The sequence below is a fragment of the Centroberyx gerrardi genome, chromosome 9 (genome assembly GCF_048128805.1).
Source record: "Centroberyx gerrardi isolate f3 chromosome 9, fCenGer3.hap1.cur.20231027, whole genome shotgun sequence".
NCBI classification, from domain to species: Eukaryota; Metazoa; Chordata; class Actinopteri; order Beryciformes; family Berycidae; genus Centroberyx; species Centroberyx gerrardi.
The window spans coordinates 8,970,571-8,985,348 of record NC_136005.1 but is presented as its reverse complement, the minus strand read 5'-3'; the positions used below and the strand labels follow the sequence as shown (position 1 = coordinate 8,985,348).

Sequence of the window (14,778 nt, the reverse complement as noted above, 5' to 3'; positions counted from 1 at the left end):
TTTACACAGTTTACTGAATCCAATGATCATTTCAAACTGGATGTTTACACTGCGTGATTGATGATATTTTCCCAGGTGCTCACAATGCATTTGCGCGATTCCTGATTTGCTGCCTCAAATGCTGCTTCTGGTGCCTGGAGCATTTCATCAAGTTCATGAACAGGAATGCGTACATCATGGTGAGTTATGGAACATCTGCTTTGCCAATAGTTTGGTCTGATTCATTGCCAGTATGCTGTTGATGGTCCCGGCTTGCGGTTTGACATTGAATCACCCACTTCTGAGCACTGTATGTTAGAACTGTCAACCTGTTTTCTCACCAACAGATAGCAATATATGGGAAGAACTTCTGCACCTCCGCCAAGGATGCTTTCTTCCTCTTGATGAGGAATGTTATTAGGTAAGGCTTTTGTGCCTTGGACGCCCCCAGTAGATCCACATGTCTGAGAAGGTGCGGGGTACAGATGACTCACTAGCTGTTACCACACTCTCTCTTAGCATTGCAAAGTTATTAATTTTTTACCATTTTGCCATTATGTAAGGGGTTTGTCACCAGCCAAGATGGCAGGCTAACACAAGTAAAAGAGATGTTTGGATTTGGTTCCAAGACGATCTAAAAATGTGGTTCTGTGTAAGATTGTCAGTGACCCAAACCACGGGACGAGTGTGTGAAACAGTAGCATGTTTTTCCCACTTAGTTTCCTCGCCTTCTGTATGTCTGTGGTGTCTGCACTTCCCTAGATCCCTCTTAAGGTCTGTCTGTCGGTGCATGACAGTGCTTTCTGCCTCTCTCTGGGTGTCTGGGCTTCTCCTCCACTTTTCTTTCTGCAGGGTGGCTGTCCTGGACAAGGTGACAGACTTTCTGCTCTTCTTGGGAAAACTGCTTATTTCAGGGAGTGTTGGTGAGTTTCATTTCACTCACACTCAGTGAAGGGAGTGTCGTCGACAGTGGTGTGTTGTTGTTTTTTTTAATATGAGTGTAACATTGTCACTTTCAATTGTGTTTTCCAGGTGTTCTTGCATTTTTCTTCTTCACACGTAAGATACCAGTTATTCAAGAGGAGGTGCCATCCCTAAATTACTACTGGGTCCCCCTTCTGGTAAGGAACAGGAATGTAGGCGAAGTAATTGTGAAGTTTCCTTTTACCAAAACATGATCTTTCTGCTGAGGCATTGCCTTTTAAACACTGTGCACCTTTAAATCAGTTTTGCACAGGAAGATTAAAATAACAACATGCTTTTGAAACATTCATTGGATAAAAATATATTAAAGTAGACTTCACAAAATATGAAATGGTTTGTGCTTGTCTGCATTTTTGCCTATAAGAAACCACCGAAATATATTTTTCTGTCAAAAATAAGTATCAGTAGATGAGTTTCTTAATAACTGCTTTCTACTCAACTCACCAACAAGCCACTTTACATTTGCATTGCTCATTGCACTGAAACTTTGCACAAAAAAATTGTTATGGCCACATCTGCATCACATGCTAGTTGTCTTTTCCTACGCCCATACATTTGTTTTTCTTCACTCTGCACCCTGATGGTCAGATGTGTGCAGTTGATGGCACCAGTGAAGTTTGGAAAGTATTAATACAGATAATGTAAAGGTAATTTAGTATCTAGCCAGTATATTCTTTGGTGGCTCTGCTCATTGCCTTTAAGACCTGCACCAGGAGCAGCTGTCACCAGGAAGGAAGAGGCACATGCTACCTGAAGTAACATGTGAGCGATGTCAGCTGTTCGATCTGGATCTGCAAAGCAACAGCATCGCTCAATGATCAAAGCCTTATCCATGTTCAAACTTCTGGGCACACTGGGCATCTGTTAAAGTCAGCACATCTAAATGATTTCTTGGCGCCCTGGTAGCGCCGCCTCCTTTGATGATCCCATAAAAACTCGAGCACATAAATAGCGGGGCGCATCTTGTTTGCCTAGTTGTGGAGAGTCATCAAATTGCTTTAAACACCATTCCAATTATTCAGAGACCAATTGACAGTGTTGCACAAGCTAATTAGTTTTCTTCAAGTTTTTGTGACTCAGCAGTTTGTATCCTGTTTGATGTCTTCGGCGTTTATTAGTATGCAGATTTTTTGTTTTACATAATGAAACTGATGGGTGCGCTGGACATTTTGCAGGGTTTTGAGTGTGTGAGGAAAGGCACGTACAAATTGTCTTAAGATAATCAGAATCTGCATATTATAATGTGAAGGTGGACATGCCTCGATTTACATATTCATCTCCTCCAAGTGTGCATCTTGAGGCTTGAGGCTGCAAATCCCCACTTATAACTCCAGGGTTGGAATTGGTGCAGCGGGGGGGAAAACAGTCTGAATCTATAATAAATAGAGTTATATAGAGTATTGATCCTGACCTGTTCATCCTGACAGACGGTGATATTTGGATCCTACCTGGTTGCACATGGATTTTTTAACGTCTACGCCATGTGTGTGGACACGTTGTTCCTTTGCTTCTGTAAGTATGCTGTTCTTTCAATACTTCACATTACACACTGTGAGAACACAAGACTAATTGGACATAGAGCTGCTGTGTTGGGTAAAGATTCCCATTATATGTCAGGTAACATGTCGGCGCTTGAGTTCAACACTTTTCCTCCTCCAAACTGTCTGTAAATTAATCACTGAAATTGACTGTTCATTCACTGTTTTGGCAGTTTTCCCCCTTCTTTAATTCCTGCTTGACTCTCTAAAGTATGTATCTCTACTAACTCTTTCCCTTTCTATCTCTTTCTGACTGCTGCTCTGTGCACTGTGTGCTCTCTTCCTCCTCCTCCTCCTCCTCTTCCTCCTTGGCTGTGCTTCCCCTGCTGGGACCCGGGCCAGGTGAAGACCTGGAGAGGAATGATGGTTCTTCCTCCAGGCCCTACTACATGTCTCCCGGCCTGCACAAGATCCTGCGCAAAGGAGAGCAGGGTGCCAAGTTGTGTTCTGGCTCCTGAGCCGCGTACCACACACACTTAAACTGAACTGAACTGCTGACTCTCTCACTCACTTCTCCATATATGTACGTGTGTGGGGGTCTGGACGTCCCGGAGCGAGTACTGTAGGGCTAGACACTGAAAATGGAGCTAGCCTGGCCTGGGACGGCCTGGACATGACAGGACATGTTTTTGGTTCCTCACAGAAGGGGCATGGGGGCCGAGAAAAGAGGCTCTACTCACTTCCTCTCTTGAGCCAACTCTGATACTTGCCTTTTTTCCACCGTGCATCTGTTCTTTTTCTTTTTTTTCTCTCTCTCTCTCTGTTGATTCTCTGCCTTACCGAGAAGGTACATGTGAACATACAGGAAGCATGATATAAGCATTTGACCCAAACAAACATGAGGACCTAAAATGTACAGATGCCGCTGATGGACTATGGCACACTACATGATCATAATGAAGTTGTGGACTGGAGGGTGGCAGAGTGGCGCCCTCTTGTGGCACTTTGGTCTTCTAGTGTAAAATCATGTTTTGTAGGCACTTTCAAGTATGGGAAAAGAACCATGTGATGTTTTTTCTGTCTAGCATGATTATTTTATTGGCTGTGTATGTTTATCATTGGTTTTATAGGTTGTTTTTTGACCCACCATATTTATACTAACACACACACACACACACACACACACACACACACACAAATCCAAAAATGATGTGCAATTTTACACATAGGGAAACTGGTTTCACTTATTTTCCGTCAGTTACACACATCTAGGAAGTTTCCATTCTAGTCATTGATGTACTGTAAAAGAGAGATCGAGATTTTGTGGGAGGTTAAGACTTCGAAACACGTTTTATGCTTTTTTGCTAAGGATAAGATTTGAATAGAACCTGACAGTTTTCAGGAAATTTCTGAATGCAGCCACTAGTTTATGTGCCTAGTTGTGAAAAAAAAAAAAAAAAGAGAAAATGTTCCTCTTATTCTGTGGTTTTTGACCTAACACCAGGAACCTTTGAGATACAGTTTATAAAAGGATGTCAAAGCCATTTTTGGTAAATTTTTTATTGGATGGTTCAGATGTAGTGCTGTTTTAATACTAAGTATAATACACACATCTGTCTGGAGGTTATTCAGTGTTCTTTTTGTATAGGAGGATTCTTTTTTATCAATGAAATCCAATGAAAATGTGAATCCTTTTTTGGAATAAATATAAATGGTTAAAGTATTGTGCAGTGCATTTTGCAGGTGACATTATTTTGCTTCTGGTTTTAATTTGAACATTCATGATGGTCAGATAATGGTCTCTGTGACTTTCTCAGCTATTATCTCAATTGCGTTTTTAACATGCCACTGCTACTGCCCCCTAGTGGTGGATCTGGAGACGAACAGCGGCTCTGCTGCCCGGCCGTACTACATGAGCAGCACCCTGAGGAGCATCCTCAACAAGAAGAACAGCAAGAAGAAGAAGAAGAGGAGGAGATAGAGATGAAGACAGGTGAGGGGAAGAAATGGACAGAAGATCATTTACCAAAGCATGGTACAAGCCCATGTGGCTATAAGCATTTGCCAAATATAATTTATGTGTATTGACACACATTGCAACAAACCTTAATACTTTGAGTAGCTATACAGCATATTAGTGGTCAAATTGTATATAAACAACTCTAATGACTCTCTTGGCTCGCCCACACACTCACAACTTTAGGATTTGCCAGTTCTTTGGTGTTTCCAACTAATTTCAGCAGCCAGTCTGTCTGAAAGCATACATCCTCTTATGTAAAAGAACTATAGTAATCCTTTGTATAAGACACTATACAAATATCGCAGGAACACTGTAACTCCTATAGAAATATTATAGACATGGTATAGTGATACAAGAATAAAAACACTATCATAACATACAATAAGACTCAGTATAAACTCACTATTGAACACCACAGACACACTGTCCTGTAAGTCCTTATATATTACAGTGATTTTTCATCAGGGTTGTTATTAGAGAGACCAGAAATGGCAGCAAAACCAGCAGGCCTTTTTGTTCTGAATCTCTTGTAGGTGCAACACTTTGCCACATGGTGGTGTGAGTCGTTAGCAGAAGTCTTTTGTGTACTGTTGTCAAGACATGAATGCACTGTTGATTGAATGAGTTTTTCCATGAAATGGCCAAACAGCAGCTCATCTGTGTATTGTGTGATTGTGGCTCTTAACCTCACATTGTCTCACATTGAGAAACATATTTGCCACACAGTGTCCATTGTTCTAATTTCATATTTAACTGTCAAGGACTTAATAACACAGCAATTAAAGTGCTTCACTCTAAAGTGCCTGCTGCTTAGAAAAGCCACGTTGAGTGTCTAATTGCATCTTGCAGCTACATAGTTTATATTTACTTTGAATTTATTTTGGAACTCAATAAAGGGATAGTCAGCGGTCAGTGGTGGAAGTCTGGCCTTCCACGTTCTTTACCTTTTCCAAATGTAAGGTGTAGGAATGAAAGGTAAAGTGGAGAGTTATTTGGCCTTTTGGGAGTCCCAAGAGCCTTGTGGTAGCAGCCAGTGTGTCCAACCAAGTGTCCTGGAGCAATTAAGACACTGAACCCCTACCTAATAGTGTGTACCTAATTACCCCTTCGGGATAAATGAAGTTTATTGAATTGAACTGAATTGGTACAGCTCCTGGCTGCTGCTTTGCTCTGAACCCTCTGGTGAAATGTGTACTCAGAGGGCAATGCAAAGAAACCAATTCCTAATTACAATGTGTGTTTACTATGGTGACTGACTTGTCTAAATTCCTTAAATCTGAAAATCCAGAGAATCCATCTTGTATTGATAACAAAGTGTAAGGCCAAAATTCACCAGATTGATCTCTTGTGATCAGCTATGAACCTCCTTTGAATCTGTCACCATGCTCCTCTTGTTTATCCAAAGTGGGCTGGTCCCTCTTAGCATTATTGGGTTTATCAGGGTTTTACTCAACCAAAACTTTTTAGTTGATCAGTCAGATTTTGTGATTTTTTTTTTAAACGTACTGTACTGGATGAGTTGCTTCCTGAAGTATAAGAACTCCTCTGGCATCAGAACAATTTTAACAAATCTGTGTTGGTCTTCTTTGATAAACAACAGATCTAAAGGTCAGTTTGCATGATTGTTTGTGCTGGCAGTGGGCCAGTAATGAGGGAGAAGCAATTTTGTATATTTGACTTTAGAGAATTTATTTCAGGAAACACTTGAAGAGTTTCATTCCAAAATGAAATATAAACCACTTGGAAAAAAGTGACGCCTACTCTTACGATGATTGACAGCCTACAATTACAACAAATGACGGTACTTTTTGAAAGGATATTGTGTAACCTTAATCCTTGGGTGACAAAAACCTAACTGGATCCTCTTGATTTTAGAGACCTTGAATTTCAGGTAAGGTTGTTGTTTTTTTTCCTTTCCCGAAATGGACGTATTGCATTTGGAATGAGCTCTTCACTTGCTTACCTTGTGGTCTGTGACTCATGTTTTCGGCTCCCTTGTGCCAGCCGAGTCTTTGTCAGTCTTTGTCCCATGTTTGTCAAACCTGAGAAAGTACCCCCAGAGTGACATCATCACTGCCAGGCTTACACACCTTCTGCCCCTGTGAGAGCCGAACACGCTCAAACACGCTCCAGCTGTTACACCTTCACCGTTCAATCAAATTTGCATACTGAATGTGCAAGAATTTAAAAAGGGAGAAATGATGCATGCACTGTACAGGGCAACATGTGATGTGTGTAGCATGTTTTCATTCCTATTGTTCTATAGCTAAATGTATTGCTATACTCCCCAATGGACAGGAAGAGATTTGTAACTTCACATGCATCCAGCTTAGATTTATTTTCATTCCCATGAGGCTGAAAGATCTGATAAGTGAAGTAAAAACAGTGTTTTTATATGCCTTCCCCTCCCTCCCATGTCTGGAAATTAGATTCTTTTGGTCAACCACAGTCAACAAGTAGACACAAGTAGAAACCACTCGTTTGCTTAGACTGTGCGTCTGTTTCCTTACCACGACCGCTGAAAGTCAAACGTTTAAGATGCAATGCGCTAACCTGCAGATAAAGGACTGATACATCTGAACGGTTTGTTGTGAACTGTGTTGTCCTCTCCAAACACACACATTCCTTTGTGCACTGTTTCAAAATGTTAGTGTAAACAGCTTTGTCATATTTTTTTATTCATACAGTACAAGCTGTATGTATTCCATAACAATGAGAATGACTGTCTGTACCGTGTTTCATGTACTGTGTTACTATTTTTCTTAATAAATAGTTGTATTTCTATTATATTCACCTCGCTCAGTTGTTTTATACCCAAAAATAGGGTAGGTCAGTGGATGTAATTTGATGTGTAACATGTTTTAATTCTCATTTAAATCTCCCACTTTTCTTAAATTAGACATTTATTTTCAAAACAGACATCTCAAATACATACAATAAATAAATTAAACTGCAATATTCAAACACTGCTATACAAACAATTCTCATTTCAAGTTCATCTTCATAATCAGTTGACATTACTTTCAAATGGTTTTAGGTCTGGTGGCTTTCACTTACAGTAGCACTGTCAAAGTGTGGCACTTTGCAACAAGTACACAAAGAAACATTGGTCTACAATGCCATATCTCAGGATCCTATGAGGTACACAGAAATCTTTCCATTTCCACATAATACAGTACATTTAGGATTGTAAATTATAGTCATCCATAATGTTTACAGTGAATGAAATGTTTGCAAAGAATATAAACATGGAATGAATGTACCAGGAGTTCGAGAGAAGAAAAGGTTTTATGGTTCTTTGAAAATGTCTGTCGTGTCGTTAAATGAAAATGTCTATCATGGAATTCTGAATACTGTGGGTGAGGATCGCTGGTGATGTCTGAGGCTGCTGTGTGTGTGTGTGTGTGTGTGTGTGTGTGTGTGTGTGTGTGTGTGTGTGTGTGTGTACAAGCAGCTCAGGCATGGGACACGGGCAGGGAGGTCATGGCGTGGGCTGGCAGCAGCGGTTGGAACAGCATGGATGGAGGGGAGTGAACTGTGGGCAGAGAGCAGCAGTCTAATTAATTCACACGTTAACACAGAAACAGCCTGGCTTTATGATTCTTTTTGTTGAAACTCTAATAATCAATTCAAAATCATCCATGTCCAATTTTCCTTAAACTACAAAAAGTTTTATTTTTAATTAAGACATTTCAAAAACCTTCCTAGTGTCTCAAAATAGTTTACATAAATCATCCGATGATAAAACTATGTGAAAGGGGCAGCTGGATTATTAAGTGTTATTTGCAGCAATATTATGTAATTATGATTATTTATAAAAGGCTGCCTTATTAAAATGATCATCCGTGAGATTTTCATGTAAATAAATTATTGTTTTGCTGCTCTCCCTCACCGATTGATATAAGATAATAGTGATTCAACCCAATTCATGAAAGCTTTTATGTTCCCAGCAGCTTTTATGTTTCCAGCATTCCAGTTTCAACGATTTTTGTGGAATAAATAGAAGAAGAACTGGGTAGTTAGCATGAGCAGCGATAGCCACCATGGCTGAACAGACAAAGAAAAGAGCGCCACCTACAGAAACTCAAACTGCATCAACAGAAAATCCAAGCTCCGCCCACACTGTTTGATTGACAGGTGATCTCTGGGAAGCGCAGTGCAGAAACACAACACAGCAATGAGCGCTTAGAACCAAAGATGTCACCAAAATGTAAACAAAAGATGAAAAAAGTGAATCTCACGGATTAGCATATACCACTTTAAGCATTATTACTCAGACCAATACATCAAATGGTAATTCATAAAAGGCTGGTGCTTGCCGTCTATGAAGGAGTGCAGCGCGGACAGCATGGATCCCTCCGGCCCGCCGTAGGCCGTGTACTGCAGCTCCTCGGGGGTCGGGGTCGGCTGGGACAGGCGGCTGGGCTGCAGGGAGGTCAGGGGCGCGCTGGAGGTGTGGTTGGGGCTCACGTGCTTCTTGTGGCGCGCTCTGCAGTTCTGGAACCAGACCTGGGTTAACAGGACAGACTTCTTTTGTAGTGCTGTAGTGAATGTAAATGACTGGCACTTGAAAGAAGCATTGAATTGCTGATGTCATTCTTTCAGTGATTATCATTTAGCTTAGCGGGGAAAGATGGGAGAAAGAGAGGGGATGACGTGACAAAGGTCATGAGTCAGATTTCATCCTGTCGTGTCACAACTACATGATACGCATCTTGGCATCAGGATAGTAAAGCTTTATATCCTGAGCTTTATATCTTTATATATGAAAGATGATATGTGCATTTAGTGTGTGGAAGATCAGGGTCGCCATATTGTTTTAACAGTGTGCAAAATTAAACAATATCTAAAAAAAAATGTGTAGAGGTTTTTTAAGCTTTATTCCTCATAGATATCTAACAATATACAGGTGTCAATCAATACCGACACCATCCATTTCCCATCATGCATCATTGTGTATTTTAACACTGAATAGAGCCCCACTCCTTCACTGACCTGTATGACTCTCCTGCTGAGGCCCGTCTGCTCTGCCAGTTTCTGCAGCGTCTGGGCGTCTGGGTTGTTGTCCTGGGCAAACTGGGCCTGCATCACCTGGAGGGACAGAGGTGGTATATCGGGATCAGTTAAATAATCAGGAGGTAATACATGATTCACCTGCAGGACATGAATAAACTGCTGGGGATTTGAGCAGCATTCTGGATTTGTCTGTGTCAAATGCAGTATTGCATAAATAAATACAGTTACGCTCTACCAGCGCACTGTAAACAAATCCTTATGAAAACAAAGTCAATGCGGTGCAGGGTGTCTGTATTTGTTGTGTCTATTGCAGTTTAATTGGGCAATGGAGAGTGGAAATATCACTTTCAACAGCAATAGAGATTGTCAAATGGGACAAAATCAATTTGGATAAAAGCGTGACCTTAAAGAACAAAAATACTTTTGGTCATAAAAGGCGGCTGTCTAAATTGTCCACCTATATGGCCATACAATTTTGCTTATACATCATGTCCTTATAACTGTTTTTTTTTTTCACACATCCAAATTATAATACCCTTATCCATGTATAAATGCTATTACTAAGAGCAACAAACATTATAAAAGTGTCACTTAAAAACCAGCATCCATTTTTAGATTTATTCTATCTAGCATGGCATTTGTTTTCTTCAAATAAATGCTTTAGTAATGTAGTTTATTAAAACCAACACCTAATTTTAAGGTTCATCCTACCTAGCATGTCACTTGTTTTCTTCAAGAAAATGTTTTAGTAGTGTAGTTAATCTCTCAGGAGTGTGATATGAGAAGGCCCCTGCTATTAAATATAGTAATTATCTATCTATCTATCTATTTATCTATCTATCTATCTATCTATCTGAGTGCTGGAGGTTAACCTGTAGCTGGTCGGCAGTGAAGCTGGTGCGAGCTCTCTTGGAGGGTTTGGGCTGGTTAATCTCCTGTTCGGTGGGCATGGCCCCCTCCATGTTAACACTGTTTCCTGCAACAAAAGCAGTTTCACATATGAAAACATATCGCAGAATATCAGTTAAATATATTTACATTTAGGCCTACATGCTAATGTGAAGCATTCTTATCTTCTTCGTGCCCTTCACCCATGGGGTATTCTTATATCATGAAAATATATTACACAGCAGGTCCTTTATACAACTTTAAAATATATATTAAAAAAGTATATAATAAAAAAGCAGCATGAAATAACCATATAGTGGAAGTAATAGGTGATATAGCCAACACACACACTTTGCACCCACAGAGAAAAGGTCACTTTGATTTCAAATATATCTGAATTATATTCTCAGGACATAAAATAAATGTTAATAAACGTTTGAATCTTTTTTAAATGTAATAATTGGCCCTGCATTCTCCCTTGGATTTATTTTAGCTCTACATATTGAATTGAATCAAAATGTGTCCTTTTAATAATGATCTAATAGGCTATATATCAATCAAATGTGTGGCAAACGAATTTGTGATTAACGACTCCCAGTAACGTTATTACTCATACAGTAACGAGTAGTGTAACGAATTACTGCTTCGATTTCAGTAAAGTCATTACAGTTACCACTTAAAAAATAAGTTGTTACTTTTGTTATCACCTCCTCTAAGTATCAGATTGAAGTTGCATTATCCAAAAACTATATCTCGCCCTCCAATTCTTTTTTTTTTTTTAACTTTAAGTAAGAAATAGCAGAAAGGTTTACTTTTTCTGGGTGGAAGTAGCCCATTCCCACTGCTGTGATTTGCCACTGTGATTATTAAGCACATGAGTTACCGCGATTTTTGGAGAGAAGAGAGGACACAACGTCAACGACCATTTTTGGAGATGTAATGGAAAAGTAATGTAACACATAGCCTGGTGTAACGAATTACTGCTCCCAGGGAGTAATTAATAAGGTAATAACAACACCCTAATACATTTGAAATGAGTAACGAGCAGTTAGCAACGCATTACATGTATTTCTGAGTAACGGACGAGCCTAACCCCGGACCCCCAGGTTGCTATGCTAGGCCTACTGTTGCTAGCCGGCTCACCTTTCTCCACCGCGCGCTTGAGGTTGTCCAGCATGCAGTCGTAGTGGATGCGGCAGAGCACCTTCTCCTCCACCAGGGCGAACTCCTCCCCGGTGGACAGCTGCCTCTTGCAGGAGAAGCAGGCGAAGCAGGCCAGGTGGTACACGTTGCCCTTCGCCCGACGGACCCAGTCTGTGGAGTGGATGTTTCGGCCGCAGCAGGCGCACCAGGTACCGTATCTTCTGCAAAGGAAGATCATGAGCAAGTCAGAAACCACCCGTGTCCGTTCAGCCCGGGTAACTGAAACAAACTAGCTGGCTGAAGTAACTGACACATTTCCTCCCAAAATACTCCAGCAGGACTGTCTGCAGTAACTAAGGAGTAACGTATCTTTTGGCACAAAGTGGTGCGAGTTAATTGAATTAGAAGTCCAACAAAATCGACCAGACTTCTTCACTGCGGAGTGATATGATAAGATGTGAAAAAGCGGAAATAACAAATCACAGAATGCCTTAATTTCATTGGCCAATCAAAATTGAGTATGCAACAAAGCCATGCAATAATTATAATTAAATGGGCCTACATCACAAAATCCACAAACTATCGCAGAGACAAATTTCAAGCTATTATTATGATTATTATTAGCCTATTACACTGTTATTTAAATATATTATACAAGTTATGTTTTATCATCATTATTTATCCATTCATAGCTTAATACGTTTTTGTTGTGCAGCATTAAAATATATCAATATTTCGTTTGGGTAGTTTCGATTTTCGTTTCATCAGCACAATTATAGCCTGCAGGCTTACCTAAAGTAATCCAGTTTGCAGAAAACCTCTTTTTCTTTGATGTAACAGCTGGTGTGGCTGCCAAGTGAAGTCTGGCACACGCTACAGGAGAGACAACGCACATGCCAGCACAAGTCGTTAACCTAAACGAAAGATACGATAATTAGCAAAAGTCAATCAAGTCGTAGCTATAAGTCTACGCGCATATTATTAGAGGGCATGCTTATTAAAATTCCACAAGTCCAAACGCAAGAGAGAAAAGTGTCATTATATTGTCATTATTTTGGATAGGCTTGTGATGAAAGACAGCCCCTGTAATAACACTTCAAGAAAATTATCACACAAAAAAAGAGCTCGTAGTGTTTTACCTTTAATAAATATTTATCCACAATTTCCTCGTTGCAGCTTGCACAAACATTTCTGCCTAACAGAGGTGCAGATGCCATCGCCTGCAGCGACGACGAGTCTTCATCCAAAACCTCCACCGGTGCGCCCTGCGGATCATACCTGCGGTTAGGACATTACGCACCGGAACGCTTCCACTCCGTGCGTAAAGAACACTTCTAAGCACAATTCACATGTTGATGCACCTTGCTAAGGTGACACACTGCAAAAAAATATCCTTAACAAGGTATTTAATCTCATATACAGTCTTAAAATCTTTCTTTTTTATTTTATTTGCACTTTTTCCAATGCAACGTCACTTGTTTCAGGAATTGTCTAGGAACAAGTGTCATGCAGAACAAGAGTATGCAGAATAAAGCAGATCAGTCCACTAATATTAATGAAATCATACTTGATTAAAAACGAATCTTGAAACAGATTATTTCCATTGGAAACAAGTGAAATTATCTCGCCCGTTGGCTGATTTTATAAACTTAATTTAAAGCAGTTTTTAAGACTCGATACTAGATTAAATTACCTGTTTAGATGGTTAATTTTTGCAGTGCAGCGCCTAGGAACATTCCTGTTATTCTTCAAAGTTTCAGGTCTAGTTTGCTTCAACTAAAGTTGTGCGGCATTTTTGTCCAAAATCACAAATTTCCAAAACTTGTAGGCTAGGTGATCCCTCATAAATGACCTTTGATTAGGCTGCTGCTCATCTTACATTTGAGAAAAAATCAAGCTTTAGCTGCAACAAATATGTTTTACCATTATAGTTTCTCTCCTGTCCTCAGTGCATTTGCCTAGAAGCTCTTCGTCTCCTTTGCAATCTTCACACATGACGGGAAGCTACGGTGGGAAGAGGATTTTGGTCCGTCAGACACTCGCAGCTGCCTTAAAGCCCCCCGCTACATCCCATAAATATCATGCCTTTCACTTTTCACCATGACAACCCCAACGACTACCAAAATGGCATTTAAAAAGGAAGGATAGTCATTACTTACAGAAACAGGCAGCACTTGAAGTAATAGTTATCCAATGTGCATTATGTTCTTAAGATCTGCATTTGTGATTCAGCAATGCTCGCTGCACAGTGGTTAAACCCCAACACACCAATTTCACATGCCAATCAAAAGCAGCGCCAAGTCGCGGGGAAAGGGAATTGATTTATTTAATAACAGCAATTAAAAGACTAAGTTCGACACAAACGTCTGCCCGGGGCAACCAAAAGGTGAAGAGGTCTCATTAACTACTTGAGTTTTAATTGCAGAATATTCACAGAGGGGTAATTTTTTGTTCGACATTTCTTCAAATTGTGAAAACACTGAGCTGTCAGCTTGTGGAAGACTGACTAGGCTACAGGCCGATGACTAGTCTGACATAATTGAGAAAGCAATTTCGACCAATAGGCTATTTAATGTCCGATAAAGTCTGCAGTGAGAAGTCATATAAACCTCTCTTCAATTCGCCGGGTTAGTCCATTTATTAATATTTCACTCACCCCATCGTCGGACATTAACATAGATCCGTTTTCATTCTCATCCACAATGCAACACTCTACTTTTACTTCACTTTTCCAGCGCATTTCTGTATCCAGTGTGCACGAAAAGCTGAAAAAAAAGCTGCTCAGTTTCCAAACGGCATTCAACAAAGTGCTGCTATTCTTTCACTTCCACGACTCCTCTGTATGTCTATCAGCCCTTACATGTTTCTTGAGGGCGGATCATAATTCATATTTTCCTGTCCTCTTTGGCCGCGCCTCCCTTAGACATAAGCCAGTCTGTGTGGTTTTATCATGCGAGCTTTCAGAGAAAATCAACACTGCATTTTAAAAATGACACAAGTAGGTCTTCCTTGAGTTGAACATGTTAAATATTTCTGCACAATCTCTCATGCATTTTAGATTGAAATTACAATTACCTGTAGGCTAAATCTTGATATGACAGAGAGATAGGCCTACAGGCAACATCATATGCATTTGATGGGCATTTAACATACACCTGATACCCACTTAAGTACGTTTGACTATGAATATTGTGATTTTTAAGCTATAGCAACATGGCCTTGAAGGCTGTTAGAACTGGAATTCTTTTTGAATTTCTTCAAGTGGGTTTG

At 40.1% G+C, this 14,778-nt stretch overlaps 2 protein-coding genes across 5 annotated transcripts in view; one reads left to right on the top strand and one right to left on the bottom strand.

The window, feature by feature from the left end:
* slc44a5b (solute carrier family 44 member 5b) overlaps positions 1-3,062 on the top strand; it is a 40,242-nt gene extending 37,180 nt beyond the window's left edge. The window contains exons 17-22 of the mRNA XM_078285588.1: positions 76-179; positions 327-400; positions 832-902; positions 1,012-1,100; positions 2,391-2,475; positions 2,844-3,062. Of these exons, the coding sequence (XP_078141714.1) occupies positions 76-179; positions 327-400; positions 832-902; positions 1,012-1,100; positions 2,391-2,475; positions 2,844-2,959 (539 nt within the window). The 3' untranslated portion in view covers positions 2,960-3,062. The remainder of the gene's footprint in view (positions 1-75; positions 180-326; positions 401-831; positions 903-1,011; positions 1,101-2,390; positions 2,476-2,843) is intronic.
* A 4,295-nt stretch (positions 3,063-7,357) lies between these two features.
* On the bottom strand, positions 7,358-14,336 carry LOC139926041 (LIM/homeobox protein Lhx8). 4 transcript variants are annotated; one of them, XM_071917601.2, is made up of 9 exons: positions 14,165-14,336; positions 13,432-13,512; positions 12,648-12,773; positions 12,301-12,422; positions 11,509-11,729; positions 10,350-10,453; positions 9,457-9,552; positions 8,781-8,970; positions 7,358-7,996 (listed from the first exon to the last, which is right to left on the bottom strand). In XM_071917601.2, exons 1-9 carry the CDS (start codon positions 14,246-14,248, stop codon positions 7,917-7,919), a joined length of 1,104 nt encoding a protein of 367 aa, XP_071773702.1. In that variant the 5' UTR covers positions 14,249-14,336; the 3' UTR covers positions 7,358-7,916. The 4 variants fall into 4 exon arrangements, with proteins under 4 accessions (XP_071773702.1, XP_071773703.1, XP_078141716.1 ...); XM_071917602.2 differs by lacking the exon at positions 13,432-13,512; XM_078285590.1 differs by lacking the exons at positions 12,648-12,773; positions 13,432-13,512.
* Positions 14,337-14,778: the final 442 nt, after the last annotated feature.